The sequence below is a fragment of the Lissotriton helveticus genome, chromosome 4_1 (genome assembly GCF_964261635.1).
Source record: "Lissotriton helveticus chromosome 4_1, aLisHel1.1, whole genome shotgun sequence".
Lineage (NCBI taxonomy): Eukaryota > Metazoa > Chordata > Amphibia > Caudata > Salamandridae > Lissotriton > Lissotriton helveticus.
The window spans coordinates 1,563,281,148-1,563,302,380 of record NC_136063.1 but is presented as its reverse complement, the minus strand read 5'-3'; the positions used below and the strand labels follow the sequence as shown (position 1 = coordinate 1,563,302,380).

Genomic DNA, 21,233 nt, shown 5'->3' with positions numbered 1-21,233 from the left:
ACCTTGGAACACCTACTTCTGCAATGCCAGAATTGTGAAAACTCTGCACACTTTCCAGTCAAATTCACTTATTACTGATACTTCTGCTTCCAAGGACCAAAACTCATAATTTGGTGAATCAGGATCTACATTTGCAGTTGAAGTTTAGAACCTCGTACATGCACAAGGTTGATTTGTGTACTGCATATGTATAACCGAGTTTACGTGTAGTGAATTCTAGCTGTGCAGTACAGGTAGAGGGACCGTGGTCTGTTCTACTAACTAGCGTTTACAGTTATTTAATGAGATTTCCACAACAACAAATTAGTTTGCAATCATTTAACATTCTCCATTGTTCACCAAGGTTAAACAAAGCACATGATCAAATACAAATATTCAGGAGGCATGGTCATACAATGTAAGGGCGATCAAAATACACATGATCTTTTCTCTTGCTGTTCCTCTCCCTTGTGACCTAGATGGGAAATTTTTTAAAATATAAGTGTCTATGCTTGCATTATATATATTTTATTTATATATATATATATATATATATATATATATAAAATCTTAGTTGGTTCTCCTCGTATCTGACGGCTAGGAATTTATGTTCTACGAGGCTGGTGGTGTGAGAGGGGAGTGTTGTGAGATTCTGTTGTAGATCTACATACATAAACAGAGTCTCTGCTAACCTAAAGATCAGGCAGGGAATTCGTACATTTGGGGCATCCTCTGTATTGTATAATCAAGAACAGCTGTGTATTGCAGTTAAATGGTGTGTTAAGTTAGTTAAATATGTTTTAATTTCATTCCAGGGATCATCAACTTTTTCCAAGAGCTCTTCTTTCTCCTGTGATAAAACATCTCAGTGAGTATTTTAAACCCCTTATGTTTTAACTGTTAACAGAGTAACACAGTAACAGTGGCTACTTCCTAGTTATAAACTGCTCTTTTTCGTTTTCTGTCCCCATAAGAATTTGAAAGAGAGTTGCACACCTTAAACACGGGAACATTTTTAGTGGACTTTCCAAGAAACATAGTTGTTACTTTTTGCATTTTAATTGTTCAAGTTTCGAACCATTTTTCAAAACTCATTCTCTCTGAATCATCAATTCTGTCTGAGATAACACATTGAAGCAATGGTAGGCCTTGCAACCCACCTGGAGGAGATCGGCCTTCCCCCACTAAGGTATTGCATCTGTATCATAAGTTGAACAGCTGTGTTGGCTGGGAGCCAGAATGCACATTTATCTAACACCCAAGATAACTTAAAACTATTTTACTCTGACATAGTCATTCAAGTAACAATAAAATTGTATGTTTTGCTAGGAATTGCACACCTGTTATGATAATTCTAGAAATGGATATACAAACGTATCTGAAAACAAACATTTCATTCCCATTTTAGTATTTCTTTTATGTATGTAGGTGTGATAATCTTGCATGGTTTAAAATCCACAAGCATACATCTAGCTCCAAAAATCAAGCTGCTCAATGCCATATTTCAAAGATATTATCTTCAAACATTTGTTTTTTTACTTTTTGAGATATAACTGGCATATGAAGAACATACCACTGTTGCTACCACCATTTCCCAATTGACTGTCATGTACATTTCCTTACATATTGTCCTACAGAGAGCAGGGATTAATAGTCATCCATTTTATATCTCGTTTAATCCCTCAAAGCATTTTGAGCAACTCCCCTTTTAGTACTCACATACAGTTTATCCTACAAACATGTGCCGTTGAAAACCAGCAAATGCTTGCACAATTTCTATAGACTTAATTGTTCTGGTCTAGCAGAATTTGTAGTATTTGGTTGTAAAATATTTGCAAGAAATGTTGTGTGTGTTTTTATATAGTAGAAAAACATTGGTCTAGATTGACATACCTTGGTCAATTAAAATATCTAGTGATAGGAAAGTGCAATTTAATTTCCTATACTATTTGCGTATGTGGTAATCAAAATTATGGACAGAAGGAATCAATATTAGCTCATTACTGGTGTTCTTAATCTAGTCCCATGTAGGATGCTGGCTTTTTTGTAGGGGGCCAATGTAAGAGCACACCATGCAAAACGTGCAGACGACTCTTATTGGTTTACAGGGCTTTCTTTAATAATCCCATGTGCTCTATTTTTGTGTGGTCGAGCAGCTTAGGCTTTTCAGAGGTGAGAGTTAAGCATTTGCTGTACACACACACACACAGGCAATAAACGGTACACACACTCAAAAAGAAATCCGAGACCAATTCATAAACATAACACAGATTTTTATATATTTTTGGACACAAAGAACATCAGAATCAGGTATGTAGTTTTGGAGTTATTAATTTTACAAAGAAACAGTAAAAGTTCAAATAACGTTTTTTGCGGTATCAGCCTTGAATGCAGTAATGCTATCGTATTGAAGGAAAGACATATAATGCATCCACATCCTTTCAAGTGGTTGTAGAAGGTGCCCTTTAGGACTTAAGGTGCTTGGGGGGCCAAGGTCCAAAGTGTTTTTCCTGCCCTGGGGAGTCGGTGTGCAGAGGTGCTAGTCGTGCTGGTAGCCTTGAGTGCTTTACGGTTTAGTCCAAAGTACCTGTAAGAAGAAGGCTGCAAGTGGGGACTAGGGGACAAATCCTGTGGAACTCAAAGAGGGGCTCAGCTCGTGAGGGTCTCTGTAGCAAGGGCATGCCATCGGGTTTCATGAACCCAGGCTGTGGGCCCGGGTGTATAGGTGTTTGTCGGCTGACCACTTGAGTTGGAGGCTCTCACTGTCCTTGATCTTGACTTGCAGAGATGAAGAAAATAGATAGTAGGGCCAATCTCAATGTGAGCCTCTTTTTTCCTGATGTCCCATGGTGGGCAGGTCAGTTTTGGGGGTGGTGGTGTCCAGACGGGACATTCAACAAGCCTTCGTTGCGGCAAATGCTCCAGTACCCAGGGTATTGGTGCAGGGAGGCTCCTGGAGAGTCTAGCGTCTGGACGTGTTGGTCTGACAATTGTCGAGGTTACCAGCAGCCAGGCTGGTTTGGCACCAATTTCGGAGCAGTTCCTCTGTTCTTGCAGTGTCAGCTCTTCTTTGCCCTTCTTCAGTTCCCAGGTAGTCGAATCTGAATCTCTGTTGTCATCTTGACTCAGAGTTCCTAGTTTCACCAAGACCAAGATGGTGAAACCCTTTCTCGATTGTCCACTTCAGGTGGCCCACCTAAGGGGTATGCCAAGCCTATAAGTGTGACACCCCTTCTGACTATCTAATTGCCTGCCTCCTCTGGTGACAAATGGGCCTCACTGCAGGGGACTGTGTTACTCAGGTCTAGGGGGAAGCCATGGTCGCATTTCAAAGGTGGTATGGGCTTTAAAGCCTCTGGCTTTGGGATTCTAATGTGCTAGCCATCCCGCTGGAGGAGGTGTGATCACCTTCTTCTAGACAGGCATTGGTTTTGGCCTCAGAGAGCGTGGACTCTCACCTGTAGGAGGTCAGAAATTCGTCTGTGGTGGCAGGCTGGAAAGTATACCAGTCAGCCAGCACATTGTCTGTAGGGTTTCAGGGGGTACCTCTAAGGTGCCCTCTAGGTGCATGTCTTAATGCATCCAGTACTGGCATCAGTACAGATTTATCAAAACAAGATGTTTGATACCAAACATCAATATTTTCGTTGAAGCGATTATGTAGCTGGGTGACTCGTAATGACCAGTGCCAAGTACATACCTTAAATTGACATCCTGATCACTAGGAATAACAGGGAGACATCTGCTGCTGCAGATTTGTCCTCACAGGTAATATAATGCACCCTACCTTAGGACTCTAAGGCCTGCTGTAGGGATGACTTACATACAATACATGCAGTATACAGGTGCATGTCACGCAGTGAGTGTGCCATGTCATGTTTTCAGGATTGTTTGCACCATTTCATGCATCCTGCAATGGCAGTATGCATGTAGCCTGTGTGTGGGTCCCTTAGGGTACTTCCCTTAAGGACCCTCTTTAGTACTAATGCCCTGGGTACCAGGGGTACCATTTACTGGGGACCTACAGGGGTGCTAAAGTCCCTGCAGTTGGGTTACAATTGAACCTCTGTCTTGCTTTTTAGGAGAGAGCACCAGTACTGGGGCCTTTTTAGCCGGGTCCCAGTGCACCAGCACTCAACAACATCAGTACGGGTGAGCAAAAGGTGGGGGTGACCGTGTAAAAAAGTGACACTTTCCTACATGCCATAATGCCAAATTATGTTTAAGGGGCTTATTATGAGTTTGGCGGTCTCGAGACTGCCGAATCCATGGTGGCGGTCCGACCACCTGATTACAATTCTGGCAGTCGGACAGCACCTGCCTGCCACAACACTGCTGGCACAACCAGGATCCTGGATCCCGCGGTGCTGGCGCATGTGCATAGTGGGGAGGATTGGTGGCGGTGCTGTCCGTATTATGACTTGCCTTTCCGCAAGCCTTTTCATGGCAGTGAAGCTGCCATGAAAACGCTGGCAGAAAGGCAAGGAGGGGGCCCCAAACAGAGCCCCCGGGCAGTTTAGCTTAGGGGGTTGTGCATGGGGGCACATGTTGAAGAAAGCAAACCTTGATGGGTCAGATCCTAGTAACTACCGCCCTATCTCAAAACTTCCTGTGCCTGCAAAAATGGTTGAAAAATCCATGAATGAATCTGATTATATTGAAAAGCATTCCTTTCTGGATACCACTCAATGTGGCGTTAGAAAGCATCATAGCACTGAGTTGGCATTAATTTCAGCGATTGAATTGAGCAGGCAGGCAGTCGACATGGGTGGCAGTGCGGCATTAGTGCTGCTTGACCTCTCGGCCGCTTTTGATACCGTGATTCATCAAAAGTTGTTGGAAGTCTTAGATAGGATCAGGGTTAAAGGGAAAGCATTTGCTTTGCACAAGTCTTTCCTGGAGGAGCAGGAACAGTTTGTGGCTCTTTCATACTTTAAGTCACCTAATTTCACATTGCCCTGTGGAGTACCCCAGGGCTCCTCGTTGAGCCCTACTCTTTTTTATTATATATGTTCTTCCATTGGCACGGCATATTCGATCTTTGGGCTACTCTGCTATCTCCTATGATGATGATACCCAGATTGTCGGGTCTGTGACAGGTACTCCATCATACATGGCAGCACAGTTCCATACCTGTCTCCATCAAGTGGGGGGCTGGATGGCAGCGAATTGTCTAAAATTGAATTCCAGGAAGACCGAGGTTCTACTTTTTGGTGGCCACGCAAATTTTTGGTCTCCTGCATTGTGGCCCGCCGAGCTAGGCTCCTTACCAAATCCAGTGAATGAAGTAAAACAAGCATTTACAATGCAACGGTCTCGCCTTTGAAAAAGTTAGAGCTATTGGCATTGTAAATGACAACATTTGTATTTGTGTTGGTTTTGAAAACAGATAAATAAATGGCATTGTCATTTGCAATGCCAATAGCTTAATCTCTCGCAAATGCCACACACAAACACACAGACCCATACAGAGTCCCACACACATACATACCTACAGAGCCACACACAGAGACACACACACACAGAGCCACACACACACATACACAGAGCCACATACACAGACACACGCACAGCTACAGACACACACAGCCACACACACACACACACACTTCATCCACCTACTAAGTCCATCCACCCAGCCACCACTCAACTCCATTCATCCACTGACTCCATCCACCCAACCACACCTTGTCTGGGGTAGTAAGCACTATATAAATACAGTTACAAAACAATACATAAAACGAACTTGTGCAAGTACATGACACCTTGATGAATCACAATCACTTGCTCTGTCTTGATCCAGGCGTAAAAGCAACTTAAACAAGATAAAAGCTTTGTAAATTAACCCCATTATAACCATCGATTTGCCAGTCGCTGTGTGTGTATGTGTGGGGGGGGTGGGTGTCTCTGTATGTATGTGCGTGCATGGGCGCTTGTGTGTGTGTCTGTGTGTGTATGTGCATGCGTGTGTGTGGTGTTTTGAGCTTCCTAGGAGACAGCGCCTGGCCGCAGCGCTCGTTCACGTGCGCGTGTCAGTTTGGAATCGCCTCCAAGGCTCCTGGGAAGCTCACACGCCAGTCGCTGCCTTCCTCATTGCTCTTCCTGATAACTTTACAATAATGATCCTCAATCAGAAAAGAGAAGTATATATTTGAATGGCACAAAACAGACAACTGTGCGCTATATAATATTTCACCACAGACACAGGTGAAATAATGGCATGGGAAGATGTTTTTACGTTAGCAGTTATGTACACAAAAGTGCTACGGATACCAAAGGAAATTGACACATTTTGTAAACTGATACCTCATGCTGTAGGCTCCAGCTCCCAACTCTTGGCCAATCCCGGAGAGGCTGGCATCGAAGTCCTGTACCAATCCAGACACGATGACTTCATCCTCAAGTGGCAGTTTGAGACCCCAGGCCATTTTAATTCACTAGTTCGGTCCAGCAGCCCCAAAAGTAAACCCCTGAAAAGGCCGCAGTCATCTGCCCCGCAGGCTCGGAGCCTGGGAACGGAGCAGCAAGCGGGACTCCTCGCCGGATAACTTCTGAGCGTCTCGGGCCCATCTGCGGCTCCCGGAGGCCCTGGAAGTGTCCGGCAGTTACAGCGGTGCCAGCGGGACGGGTCTGGGAGGAGGCCGTCTGGAGGTTGGGGGCGGCAGGGACCCAAGTCCACAGGGACTGGGGATCGTGTCCCCGTCCAGCGGAAGGCGCGGGTTCCCAAGACTCACCAAACACATACATACCCCAAGCCTCTCAAACTCCATACATCTGCACACGCACAAACACACACGCTGACTCACACACTCGCACACAAACACACGCTCACTCACAAACTTGCACACAAACACACCAGCAATACTTTCACACCGACACAGGCACTCAATTGTCCCCACACAATCCAAGAAACAACGTTGTCGTTGCACACCCAGGTGCATGCTCTACAATTCGTCGGTCGCACGCCAAACTGGACAGGAAGTACACTGCACACGTACACACAGATCACACACATGCACATAACACGGTCGCAGATAAAAAAAAAATGCACTGCAGGCACATGCATCCTCACACAGCGCACACACATGCGCACAGATACAAAACAGCCTACCACCCACCAAACAAGGCCACACACGTGCACGCATGCGCACACGTACACAAAATCACCTCACGCCCACCACCACCACAACTTCCACACACACACACCAAAAACCAATAACCTCAGGGGTATTGTCCTATTCTGACCTCAGTGAGGGGTGGGAGAAAAGTCCACTACAGAGAGCGGTCCTTCGTGGAAAGAAAGTACTCCAGGCTTTGTTGACATCGAACCTGTCGAAGCAAGGGCAAGGGGCAGGGGGTGGGCGTCGCGCTTCCGGTCGGGTCAGGCTTAACCCCTCGTGCATGGGCAGCTCCAACCAGGAGTGAGTTGATTGGCAGGTCCATGCTATTTTTTCGATCCTTTGGAAGAGAGTCCATGTCTTTTCATATCTGACTGAGCCCCCAAAAAATGACATTTAATATCTCACTCTGAGGGACTGGAAAATCAAAATTATAACGTCTCACTCGGAACCGCGTGAACCTATCGTTTTATCTCTCACGATAACACACTGCAAAACCTGACTCTTTGCATTGAGTTATTATCCCCAGTAAACGCTGACGTTTTACATCTAACTCCGAGGTGTTTGAATCACTAAAGTATGCCTTGTTGTACATCTGACATCGAAAAACCGAGAAAGCTGCCAATAGCGCATTAAAATTCTAAACATCTGTACTTTCAAATCTCACCATGACCACTGGCAAAGCTGACATTTATTTTAATTGTGAAACGCCGAGAAAGGTGAAGTTTAACATCTCAAATTGAGCACAGTAAACGCTGACGCTTTGCATCCCCCTGCAGAACGTCGGGAAGGTCCGCGAGCTCTGGCATCTGTCAGCCGCTGGAAAAGCAAGCATTAGTTTGACATCTCTCGGAGGAGACATACTGCGAATGCTGGCCTTCCCTGCTGCATCTCGCGCTGGTCACGTGAAAAGGGTGGCCCTCGCTTCAGGCTGACCTGGGTACCCGGCCTACCCCGTGCCCGCAGAGGCTGCGATCATTCGGATTTCAATAAAGATGCGTTTAATGCTTCCCTGGTTACAGGGGACACGGATCGCACGTCGCATTGCTTTACTTTGAAAATGACTGTTCATTAAAAGATGCACAGCACAAATTCCGTAATAGCAGTGTGCGAGCCAGGGGAAGGCAGTTATCTGCAGTGATTAGAAACTGTGGAGGAGCGGTGCTATAAAATGTTTTTAAACACAGCTATACAAACTCCTTCCGCGATGTGTCCGGAAGTCAGGCAAAGTCGCCTGTGACGGGGGCGGGGCTGCGTCTGCACCGGAAAAGAAGGCAGGCGGAGTGAAAGCGTCTCGGGACGCCAGAAGGAGAGCGGAGTCCCTCTAAATTGAACTGGTAAGTTGAAAAGAGGGGGGGGGGCTCGGTGCACTCGTGTGTGTGTGTGTGTGTGTGTGTGTGTGTATGATGTGTGCGACGGCGGGGGAGAGGGGGGGTGCACTCGTGTGTGTGTGCGCGTGTGTGTGTGTATGTGTGGGGGGGTGGGTGTCTCTGTATGTATGTGCGTGCGTGGGCGCTTGTGTGTGTGTCTGTGTGTGTATGTGCATGCGTGTGTGTGGTGTTTTGAGCTTCCTAGGAGACAGCGCCTGGCCGCAGCGCTCGTTCACGTGCGCGTGTCAGTTTGGAATCGCCTCCAAGGCGATGCGCGCGGCCAGGATTGTCTCCTGGGAAGCTCACACGCCAACATAAGGTTCTCGGCGGAGACGCGCTTCGCGCGGCTAGCCGAGACCTAAAAAACTAGAAATCGTGTTTGACTCTAAGCTCTCTTTTGAGGGTCATGTGAACCAGGTTATATCATCATCCTTCTTACTTAGAAGGATTCTTCCTTTTATTCTGGCCAATCAACAGAAATTAGTGGTTTTGGCTCTTGTTTTGTCCAAGGCCGACTATTGTAATGGCCTTTTTATCAACCTCCTGAAAAATGTCTGACAAAATTACAGATTGTGCAAAACGCAGCAGCCCATCTATTGCTGAACATCCCAAAACACAAATCTGTCTCTATGACACTTAAAGAGCTACACTGGCTGTGCTGAAGAGACGGATCGAATTTAAGGCGATCTGCATAGCTTTTAAAGCCACTCATGACATAGGACCTGCCTTCTTTAAAAAGAATCTGCAGCCCTACATCCTGGCCCGTCATCTCCGCTCAGCCTATGCTCATAACCTGGTAATTCCCAGGTTCAAAAAATGTTCTTGGGGTGGAAGAAGCTTCCTGGTCGGTACTACCCGACTGTGGAACTCGCTTCCATTAGGCTAAAGGAAGAAACCAATCTGTTGGCCTTTAGAAAGGTGCTAAAAGCATGGCTTTTTAGTCTCTGATGTGGTCAAATCTGTCTGGTATCTTTTGGTCTGATGAGCAAGCGCCTTGACACCCTCGAGTGAATGTTTGCGCTTTATAAATGTCTTTTTCATTTCATTGAGCCCCCATTTGTGCAATGTGTGCCATGCACGACATGGTGCATGACACATTGCACAAGCTTACAGACAGTGCTGCACCACTGCGGCATTGCTGCGGCTTCACTTAATGGCTGAGCCACACTGCTGTGGTCGGCCTGGCAGTCCACTCGGAATGTTTGATCACCACCAGTATTGCGCTTTTACGGCGTATGCGGTTTCGGACCGCCAACGTCATAATAAGCCCTATAGTCTTGAATGTATGAAAGTGGCATAAGTAACATGGTGCCTCTAGGCAACTTTGAATATCCACAGAATAAGCAGTACCACTTCTATGGTGACACGCAGGGATTCAGGCTCTACTGAAAAAAGTCAGGGTTCAGCTGTGTAAGAATGCATGGGTTCAAATTAATGCGGTGGAATTTTGGATGGTGACTATTCCAAAACATTCCATCCCATGGACAGAAAAGACCATCTCCATCTTTTAAAATATTTATGCAGAATTAAGAGAGGACCTACAATGGTATGCAAATGTTGGTTTATGCTATTTATAGTTTGCTTCAGCAGGCGTTATCCCTAGACTGAGAGAATGTGAGCGGCAGTGAGGATGTGAGAGAGACCATGAGAGATAGAAAAGTGTGCATGATTGAGAGCGATGTATCAAGAGTTGGAGTGACATAGAGCTGTCCATGCAAAACACAGAAAGACTGTGCTTAGCACAGTGTACCAAAAGCCCTTTGCCTAAACTATCATTGTGTGCAGGCTGTATAAGTACTGTTCAACACTGATTTCCAGACGTTATAAAAACAAAGGGAAAACAGCACTGAAATCTTCACTCAAGGTGGTGGGAGTCGATTATGTGAGTGTTTTGTAGGCAAACGAGGCAAGTTTCTACTTGTGTATGTAGAAAGAGGGTCCCAGTATCAGGACTTGGACCATGAAATGGATATACTGATTCCTCCATCTGAAGTCTTGTTGATCTTGGTCGAAACCTTCTTTAGTGATGCTTTTACGCGCCACAGCAATTCATTTTATTTCAAATGAGACAATCTCGTCATCTGCTAGTCTTTGATTAGCACTTAGGGCTGTTTTAGTCCGACCACTGTGAATATTGTAGGGATTCCCCTTGGACTAAACAGCATCTGTGTGGATTCCCGTCATGGCATCAGTGGTGGGGACAGGCCAGGGGCCAGCTGCAGAGGGTGATCCCCTTTGATTTTGATCCCTGTTTGTCGCATTTGATTTTAGTGATCTTAATGCAAACCTTACTCTTTCAAAAGGTTGATAGGTAGACATATGGAAGAGCCAACATGGACTACCACACACTGTGCACTAAATGATCTGACGCAAAATGTACAAGTGTACATATGAAGTAGTAAAAGAAGGCTCTATACCAGAACTATAAAATGTGCCCCACTGAAACCGTGCACAGTGTAAAATACACCGATGTAAACATCCGAAGTAATGAGAATTGTTGACAAGCCATCATTACTAGCTTTCTAGTTGTCTGGCGACTAAATTACATTCGTTTTGTAATGTACCTTCTAAAATTGCATTGAACTCTAGACAAGCAAAATGTACTAAAACGTAGTGTATTCTCACTAACTTTTTCTTGCTTTACGATCATCTATTTTCCACAGAGGCGCAGACTTTGACCACGTCATGGAGGAGGGCTATGAGCTGGATCTTACCTACGTCACGGAGCGGATCATTGCGGTCTCCTTCCCAAGCAGCTGTTCAGAAGACACATACCTGCACAACCTTCAAAATGTGACACGCATGTTGAAGTCCAAGCACACAGACAACTATTTGGTAATGGCTGGTTTTTATTAATCATGTGCGCATGTTGTACAAAAGGATGGATTCATGCTTGTTTCTGCTGCCCGTGAAACCTCTGGCAAATATTCCAGTTGACTTTGAATGCCAGTGTATCTAGGAACAACATGCAAACTGATATGGCTTCTGTGAAAATGTGTATTGAAAAACGAAGTCAAGTGGGACGTGGTATGACTACTTGCTCTTGCATTAGCTGCAATGGTAGACCGACCCCAAACCATAAAGGTCAGATGTGTCCAACTTGCGTAGATTCATGTTAATCACAACAACAAAGAGACCCCCAAGTTATATTAGTGTTAATCACTCACAATTTATTGGTATATTTCTGTGGTCGGGAAAAAAATATTATTTGAGAGTTATTCGGAAAGAGTAGTCATCAAAATGACTATCTGTTTAGTTGTTTTAGTTATCATTCATGTATCACTTTTATCTTTATTGCCTGATTTTCGACATGGTTTTGCTTAATAAATCCATGTAATTTGTTATAGAGAAATATAGCTCTGCAGTTTGACAGTTTCACAGCCAGAGATATTTTGCACAATCCTACCATCTAGTGTTCAATGTAGTAATAACCTGAGAACACCGAGGCCGCTTGTGGTGCCAGCGAACTGCTCTCATGCTGAAACTAGCTCTGAAAAAGTCTGTAGGTCTGGTATTGATTTTGAGTACTAACTACATTTAGAAATCCTGCTGCAGTTGTATAACTGAACAAAGCACAGTCGCTTAATGTATACAATGCGCCTATTATTTAATATATCATAATTAAGTGTAATTTTGAGATGTAAGATAGTGCCTTTCGTATTGCAAGGTAAGCTCTTCATAGGAAACAAAATGATACACCACACAGCTGATAGCATGACGTGAGAGATGTTTTCACCTCTGGGCAGAACCAAACCCACTCTATATAGAATTTAAATAATTAGTAACAGTAGGCCAGACAGACAGCTGAGCTCGTAAGGTGTATTCTTAATATAAGTTTTGGCTGAGTTCACCAGTACAGAATGTTATTGCAGTTTAATTTATTCTGACTTCTCAAACAACGTCAAATATGCTGGGTGTGTTTTCAGAGCGGAAGAGGTGAATTTGTATTTAAAATCGACTAACTGGAATCCAAACACTCCTTTGCTTAAATAAAATTCTGCTTGTGCTGCTTGATTTAATAATGACTGAACAAGTACCATGATTCCGTTTGTACAGTCCTGGCAAAGCACACTATCAGTCACTTTTTTAGTTATAAGATCTCGCATAAAAATTCTTGCTTTGTGCTTCCGAAATTTGTAACATATACATCGTTTTCCAATTCTTCATTATTAACCTTCGCTGAGTGCTCGAACTGCAGATGGCCTCTTGCTGTGTAATCAAGTTCAATAGTTTCTTGGCAGCCACTGCCAGCAAACGTGGGTGAAGTGGTGGGTGTGTAGGTACAAGAGAATGCCACAAGTAGAGCTACCACCTGCAATAAGTGTTTCTTGTAATATCTATTGCATTGTGAATGTCATAAAGTCACCCTTTTGTGCATCATTTTTCTGTCCAGGCTTCAGATTCAAACGTTAACTTGTTTTTCTTAAAAGTTTACCATAGTGCACGTCATCCAAGGATGTGTCTTTAGTGAGACTCCCATAGGACATCGACTGTGAGCATCAGTATTGTCTTCCAATTGATTTAAGTATAAGTAGGAATATTGTTACTTCCACTTAGAGAAGTATGGTAGTGTTATGTGTTGGTATTCATAAAGTACTTTAAATACCACTCGTGAAGCCTTGTACTGCTACCAAAAGTAAAACGTGTGAAAGAGCTGGAACTAGTTAGTACTAGTCACACTAGTAGAAGGACTTCTGTTAGTATTAGACCTACTAATTTTAGTATAAGTAGTAGTATAATTGTTCTGGCAGTAGGCATGGTACCAGTAATAACATAAATAATTGATATTAGTTCTAGTATAGCTAGTAGTTATACCAAAGGTAGTGGTATTACCGTTACCAGTTCTCCGCCCTGCTGCCTTTGACAGGCAGGCATCTGTAAGTAGGCTTCTCAGCATCATACATGGGCCGTGAATGACTGCAGCCCATCCTCATTCCTACAGATGACTGTCCTTGGAGAGCACTAGGCTATCACCCTGCTTCCTCTCTCATCTGATTTGATGATTTGATTTGGTTTGACACTTATATAGCGCGTACTGTCACCCTACGGGTATCTTGGCGCTTACGACTGAAATGGGTGACCAGAGTGGAACAAAAGGTCAGGCCGGGGTAGGTAGGAAAGGAAAAATTAAACTCTCGGAAAGAGCCAGGTTTTAATCTCTTTCGAAATTCTAACCAGGTGTCCATTTGTCTGAAATTATGGAGAATGGAAGGCAGAGTTATATCTGTATTTACACCTATACAACTTAAATAATCGCCAGTGTGCGCCTTTGACACAACAGCTGGAGTTTAAAGGGTTGCAATTAATAGCCACTGTGGCATGACAGATGAAGGACTTTCTAAACTGTACAAAATGTAGGTAAAATACACTATAGGGATAGTTAGTTGTTTTAGGTTATTTATATTGGTAAAGAATAGACATCACGAGAAGGAGTTATATTTGGTTACCAGGTTAATATTTTTTAATATACTATTTCTTGATATAGGTAACGTGTAGTCAGTAATGAATTGAGTAACTTGCCTTTTTAGTGCTCGGTCTCTGAAAATGAAAGGTTCAACTGTGTGAATGGTCCTTGGCAGCTTGTTCTCCCGTGGATCGAGTTATGTTCATAATAAGTCTTTGTCATCTATTCTGGTAGTACACGGTGCATATTGCTTGTTGATGAGTATGTGAGTGAGCGAAAATTCACACTATGGAGCACCATGGCAGACTGAGTGCTGCAGTCTCTCTCCAAAGCTTAAAAGTACAGCACGTACAGGCTGTGCAAACTGTTTTGTTTAGGTACTTTTGCATTGACTGACATCAATGTACTTTTCTCCTTTCATGGCAAAAAGCACTGGGTGCTTTTCTAGTTGTCTATAATGCAATGTTCAAAAGTTAGGTTGTATTTTTGATCAGTAGCCACAAGATATCTGCTTGTTAAAAATAAAATATTGTGGATTTGGAATGTTTCATTATTCTTTTTTTTTAACAGGTGTTAAACCTTTCTGAAAAGAGATATGAGCTTGCCAAACTTAACTCAAAGGTACTGGATTTGTTTATCTTCCACATTTGCTGAAATGTATTTCCCCAACAGTGGCTTTCTTCAAATCCCAGTCTGCATATTTTATTTCACATGCCAGACGTCTGGCTACTAAATATGAAAACATTGTTTGTAATGTGTGTACCCAGTGAAGCTCTCAGTCAGTTTATGTGAAAATGATGCTTGGTGGCTCTGGCCTCCTAAACTTTATTGAGCAGCATGCACCACACACACAATTTGAACGAATGTATTGAGTGACAAAAACTTTGTAATAAACCCCCAAAATGAGACATGTTACCTTAGAAGTGCCCTATATTCTTGATAGCTCTTAAAGAGTTCTCAAAATATACATTTCACAAGTTTTCCTCAAGTTTTAGATGTGTTTAAAATGGGGATAATCTTTACAATTAAATATACATATCAGTTATGCTAATGTACTTACAGGTAAAAATCTGCTATACTTGATATTAGACTCTTTGTAAGGCTGATTACTCACTGCAATGTGTGACATTAAACGTATACATCGCATTCCACAATAAACACAAAGTTACAAAAATGAATGAAGGGAACGTATTTAACACCCTATGCAGTACTGCCAAATCGTGTCTTTCGCATTTAGAATCTGTTGTAAATAATTTAACAATGCGACGGTGTGTGTTGGTCAGTAGTAGTACTTGAAGTACAACCCAAAGTTTCAGAGGCCATCACAAAGCACAGCGTTGGAGCTCCCCAGTTTCAAGTTTGAAATGCCAGAGTTGCTGTGGTTTGCTTTTTGTTTCTGTACGGTAGCACTGAACAACATATTAGTTTCCTTTATTATTATTTTTTTACAATAATGATAACGAAGATTCAAGTACCATGCAAGACTAGCAGGTTTGCTCAGCTGTCTATATCTTAATTGGATGTTGCAGGATAAATGTCCAAGAACACAAATAGATTTTACACAATTCCTTTTGGTGATCTGTGTATCATCTCTTTCTTGATTTTTAATCATAAAAGGTTTTTAATACCTAATGTGTTTTTATAGTGTTAGTAGAATTCTCTAAGACAAAAGCGATACATTTTCATAATTTGAAATATAATTTCAGGCCACGGAAGCATTGAGAAATTTACCTTTTTATATTTTTTGTATAGATGACAAGGGTTTCATACACTTCAATATACTACACAAAGCAGGTACCACATGGCTCTTGCATACAGAATAGGCAGAGCATAGACAATGGCAGCTCACTTCTTCTTGTGAAAAGCTTTATCAGTCAGAAACAGTGCACACTAGCTTACAAACAGACGGACATGGTCTGCAGGACTGCAAACTTGATTATCACACAGAGAGAGGATAGAAGAGAAGTTGCTGCAGTACAAGTTGTCAACCAGCTCCCATCTTCACATTTAGCGGGCCTGCACTACGAAACATTCATCTCTAATGGAGATGCAATGGAAGAGGGGTGTCTAATGGCGAATACAGTTCCTTGGCACTGTGTGCTTCTGGGACACGGACTTGTTGACCAGCACACACAAACCCTTTCTGCCGATGGAGAAGCGCTCCACTTGGATGTCCTTTCCCAGCCCACTTCCACAGGCAAACCCAATTACACAATACTGCGCCAAAGTAGTGAAAAACTGTGGAATATTGTGTCGCTTTAAATATTCATTAGGTTTTCATGTTAAGTTTATTTTTATTTTTTGGGACTTTCTTAAGCAGCCATTGTCCCTTGTCATTTTTAAAACACGAAATTAATCTGGAGAGTAGACAACCACTTTCATAAAGAGTCAATTTAATTTACAGTTTATACTCCTACATACTTTTTTTGGGCCAATGTATTTTTCTGGTGTATATTGTATGAGACCAAATACCAAAGAGTCTCATCAGGTACTGAACCTTTGGAAACCACAGAGCCCCACAATAAGAAATCTGTGCTTTAGTGTGAAAACCCCCTTGTCAAGTATTTCAAAGCCCCAGGAGATAATAAATGAACTTCAAAATATTTTAAATGTCCCTTATTTTTCATCATCTCTGGCCAACACCACCCCCATGTAATTTGGAGTCTAAATGCCTGCTGCATGTATGTAAGAGCACATACGATCCAAGGCGTCATAGAGAATGTCACAGTTAAAAGGGCTTCTGTGTACCTGAGCACTTTCTGAGCTCTATTGCATTTTTAAAAGGCATTGAAAGAATGTTGCCGCCCACCTCCTCTAGTTATCACTGTCTAACACTAAGCATGGGTAATTAAGGTAAAAGGCAGAAAATCAAAAATGCAATTAGAGTTCCCCGGCAATGTTTAGGTTGTGAGATTTCAAAAACACAAGCCTTTTCAGGGCTCAGTAAGGTTATGTATTGCCTGCATAGTTTTGGGGTCATGCTGAGTCCCTCTTTCAATGGAGGGGGTGGCAACTGCAGCACAGGAAGAAAGAGAGGTTGGACATACCAATGAAATAATTACCATAAAAGAGCTAAACATACGAGCCAACTGTCCACAATTAGCCACAGCCACAAATACTAGCGGCACTTGTACACTGACCAGACATCAAGTCAGCACATTTGCACTCAGAAGACCACCAGACAGACGTTTACTCTCTTTTGAATGTGACCCAAGTCCTTGCAGCCTACACACGTGCAGAACCTGGCCTTTTGTGATCATTGAGGATATTTTAGGTGGTCACATTTGCTTCCTAGTGAATACCCATCCATGCATAGCCGTAACAGCTGACTGTGACAGTCTTCATAGCCCTATCATTTTGCATTTCTGTTTACAGTCCCTGAGCTCTCTGGAGAAACTTTAAGGCAGTTGTTAGCACGATCTGCAACACCTAAATAAAGAACCCCCCAAAAAACTGAGTTGTGTGGCTAGCTGCCTCCTGGCAGAAGATCAGCAGTAGGTTGTGGAGCATGTGCCTTTCTTGTCCTTCTTTGCCCATGATCTTATGTGGGCTGATAAATGGAGACGTATAAAAATATTCTTTTAAGCAACGAACTTTATCTAAGATATGAGTTTCAAGGAAGGGACACATTTGCCAACAAACAGGCTCCACGTTCCTCGATAATAATTCATCTATACTCGGCGAGTGCGCCTGTCTGTCTGTGACTGCTAATTAGAACAGCCCCAGGGGATGCTGTGTGCATACTTTACTCGGCACGTACATGCCATAAGAGATGGCCAAGATAGTTACAAATAGGACATAAATCAAATCACTGCTTTTGATTTTTAAAGCGATTATTTTCTTTTTTTACTCATCCTGTTGGGTATTTTGCGAATGCTTGGAATTAAAGGCCCCTAATAAAATTGTCAAAATAGTGCCAGTAGGATTATTAGGATCACTTATGAGTATTAATGAATTCTGAGGATTTGCTCTGTTGTAGGTCATGGATGTGGGCTGGCCGGACCTCCACGCCCCTCCACTCGACAAGATGTGCACCATCTGCAAGGCCATGGAGTCTTGGCTGAACAGCGACCCACTGCATGTGGTGGTCATTCACTGCAGGGTAAGTCATGCTTTTCAGGGACACAGCTCCTTGTCATCACCTTCCTCTCATGTGCGTGGTTACACTTGAAGTCTTTCCTTTTCCTATCTTTTGGGCTTGCCGTCCCATATGCCACTTTTGAAATCCCTCGTTTATAGTGCTAGCTATGCAGAAAGAGATTTTGTGACAAGTGGGAGATTTGGAGGGGCGCAGCCAACGTGTCTTGGTAAACTTTGAGCTGCACTTACACATGGAGTGAAGGTAAAGTGTGTAAGAGAGCTACAAGTTGCACAGGTGTGAGAAGTGGTTGGGGACATTATGTAACTTGTAGAGTGTGTTCAGATTTGCAAGACGATGGGCTGTAGATTGAAGACTTAAGGGATGGAAGGTGTGAAGTGTCTTGTATGACGTTACAAGGTGTCTGTTTTTGAGAAGTAATCTCTTATGGCTCCCTTCTATGCCTTGGGTTCATCGGAGGATCGAATGAAGTGGAGAGAACACTGTTGAGAGCACAAATGTGTTTCCTAGTTATTATTTGTGGTGACCTTTAGAGTTCAACTGTCTTTTATTTCCATTTTGTTTCATTCTCCCATATATTTTATTTTTTTCTGTCTGTTCTCGTTTCTCCTTTCTATTTCTTCTGATCACTTTTCATTGATACTCTTCTTAACTTCCTTCCCACTTTGTTTTCATTTTTCCTTTTTCTTCATCACATATTTCTTCATGTCTCTCCTTTTTTAGCTGCCTCTTAGATCTGCATTTACTGCATTCCCTCTATCTGTTCCATTCCATCCCTACCACCTTAGTTTCTTTCTTCCCGTACACTTCCATACTTCATTTCCTGTTAATTTTCCTTCTTTGTTTTTAGTTCTGTGTCCTTTATGTTCTTCCTTTCTTTGCATTTTCCCCACACCCTCTTTTTTCCCCCTAAATGTATGACTATCTGTAGTTACTGGGTTGCCTTTCATTTCCATTACTCTTTGCGAAACCATTGCTTGATTTCATTTTGACTAAACTTAACATTTTATGTTATAGATCCCAAAACACACACTCTATTGGGTAGGAGAATTCATAAAGTGTGTGAAGCAGTTTATGCCTGACTTAAGTTCAGGCTAACCACATATATACAGTCCCCCCCCCCCCCCCCATATCCCTGTTCTGCAGTTTTTTTATTTTGCTTTCTGCGGTTTGTTTCTCATCAATACATTTTTTTCGTTTTTTTGCTTTCTTCTTTTTTGTGTAATGTGTTTTATTTTTCATCTTTCTGTAGTCTCTAACAGTTTGCTTTCTTCTCTTTTCCCTACCGTTTACCCCTGCCAACGAAATCATTACAGTAGCTGCCGTTATTGAATATCCTGTCACATGCCTAAGTTAAAAACTTACAATTTGTACAATTTTTTTTGTTAAACTGTGAGAATGTTTGAAAAATACCGCAAAATTAACATTAACTTCAAGATAGAACTGTTAGTCACAATTTGGAAATGTGACAGATTTCCAAAGTTAAGAGAAATATCTCTAAGCTGTCAGAGTGTCTGTTCTCTGAAGGGTTCTTCCTTTTTGTCACTCCATACCAGAAATAGTGAAGATGCTCGGGCTTGTCTTGACTGAGCCGCATATTGCTACTGTGAGGAGACATAGTTTCTTACGGTTAGTGAGCGAGCAGAAGGTATTATTTTAAGACATGATTACTTGATTTGTTGCACACTCACAAAGGTATGTTTTAGGAATGAAGGGTTGAGGCCCTGTTTTCAACAGCTGTTCGTTCAGAAAGGCATTGAAATAGCAAAACTGAATTAGCATCATTATCATGGCTCCAAGACTCTTTCCATTAACATCATCATATGCCCTGAATACATTGCCTTGTGTTTTTTAAGTGGTTGGAGCAGGGGAACAACTGGAGACCGTGTGTTTTTTTGTCTTGTCTACACTAGACAGGAAAACATTGTTCCTGTGTCGTCCTGGCAGTTCTTACTATTTGCCCAACCCCCTTGTCTATGCTGTGGACCTCCAAGACAGATAGAATTATTTTATAACAATATTGACTTTACTAGACAGGCAGAAGTGCGTTTGAGTCGTCATTTGCGTCGTTTAATGCAACAGCTTTCTCAAAGATTTGAATTATAAAATGTAGCATCAGTGTCCATGTTTTAGTTTACAAAGTATTCTCCTCTCTCACTGTGAAGCACAGAACTCTAGAACTTTCGAAGTACACGTATTCTTATCATTATGCCAAGAATACGTTTATACAAAGTCTGCATGGAATGTGCATAAAATGTACCCGACTTCCATTATAGATCCTGGAAACACAAGTTCTGCCAGATACTGACGAGAACTTGAGCATCCAGTTTTTCGTCAATTATTAATCAACGTCCACTTGTTTAGACCGTGTGATGCATGAACATACTGCCACGTAGAGTCGATTCCCACAAGCCTAAAAAAGAGCACTTGATTCCCTGGGTTCTGTTATTGCATCACTAGAATTTGTATTGGGCGTATGAAAAGAATTATATTTCCTGTAGAGTAGCGAATTACATGTTTTTAAACTCATGTCTTATGGGGTTACTTGCACTTTTTGTGGTCATTTTCTAATTCTTATGGAAATCTTGGTTCCAAATCTTTATATGGATCCAGGTGAAGTTAACTTGTGACTTTGCTTTATTTATTTGTAGGGCACTTTTTTTTATTTGTTTATTAAACACCTCAACGCCCTTCAATCTGCTGACACGGAGTCGTTTGGCACCCAAATAGCTAATGCACCTCTCTAATTGCTATGTTGCATAATTTCCCGCTCTTTCTCTCACCAGTTCAATGGCATTGATCGCCATTTTGAATGCGCGGTCAGCCAAACCAGCTGGTGGGTTAAATTCTAACCCATTCAGTCTCCTCTCTGACTAGCTGCTAAACAGTATCCCAGCTCCTCAAGGTTGTGCATCATCTGTGCTTTTCTTTTTTCTCATCTACCAAAAACAAAAATGATACCAATGACAAATAGACTTGAACCTGACAGGAAAACAGGTAAGGAAGCAAATACAGAAATACAGATGTCCTGATAATTGCATTCTTTTGAAGTGTGTATTACCAAGGCTCTCTCGCTCTCTCTCCACAGGGTGGAAAGGGAAGAGTAGGTGTCGTGATCTCATCGTACATGCACTTCACCAATGTGTCTGCGAGGTAAGAGGGTGGAACTCCCCTTGTTGCTTTCAATAATGGCCTCACTGCACCAGTCCACATTTAACTCTCTTGTAAAAGAATTTACGAAGGCTTGGGACAGACATTAAATT

General features: G+C 42.5%; 1 protein-coding gene across 6 annotated transcripts in view; it reads left to right on the top strand.

Moving 5' to 3' along the window:
* The window catches only part of TNS3 (tensin 3), an 851,445-nt gene that overhangs the window by 522,652 nt on the left and 307,560 nt on the right, over positions 1–21,233 (top strand). For all 6 annotated transcript variants that reach the window (XM_078688177.1, XM_078688176.1, XM_078688179.1 and 3 more), the window contains 5 exons: positions 795–847; positions 11,131–11,302; positions 14,442–14,492; positions 17,851–17,973; positions 21,059–21,123. In XM_078688177.1, the coding sequence (XP_078544303.1) occupies positions 795–847; positions 11,131–11,302; positions 14,442–14,492; positions 17,851–17,973; positions 21,059–21,123 (464 nt within the window). The remainder of the gene's footprint in view (positions 1–794; positions 848–11,130; positions 11,303–14,441; positions 14,493–17,850; positions 17,974–21,058; positions 21,124–21,233) is intronic.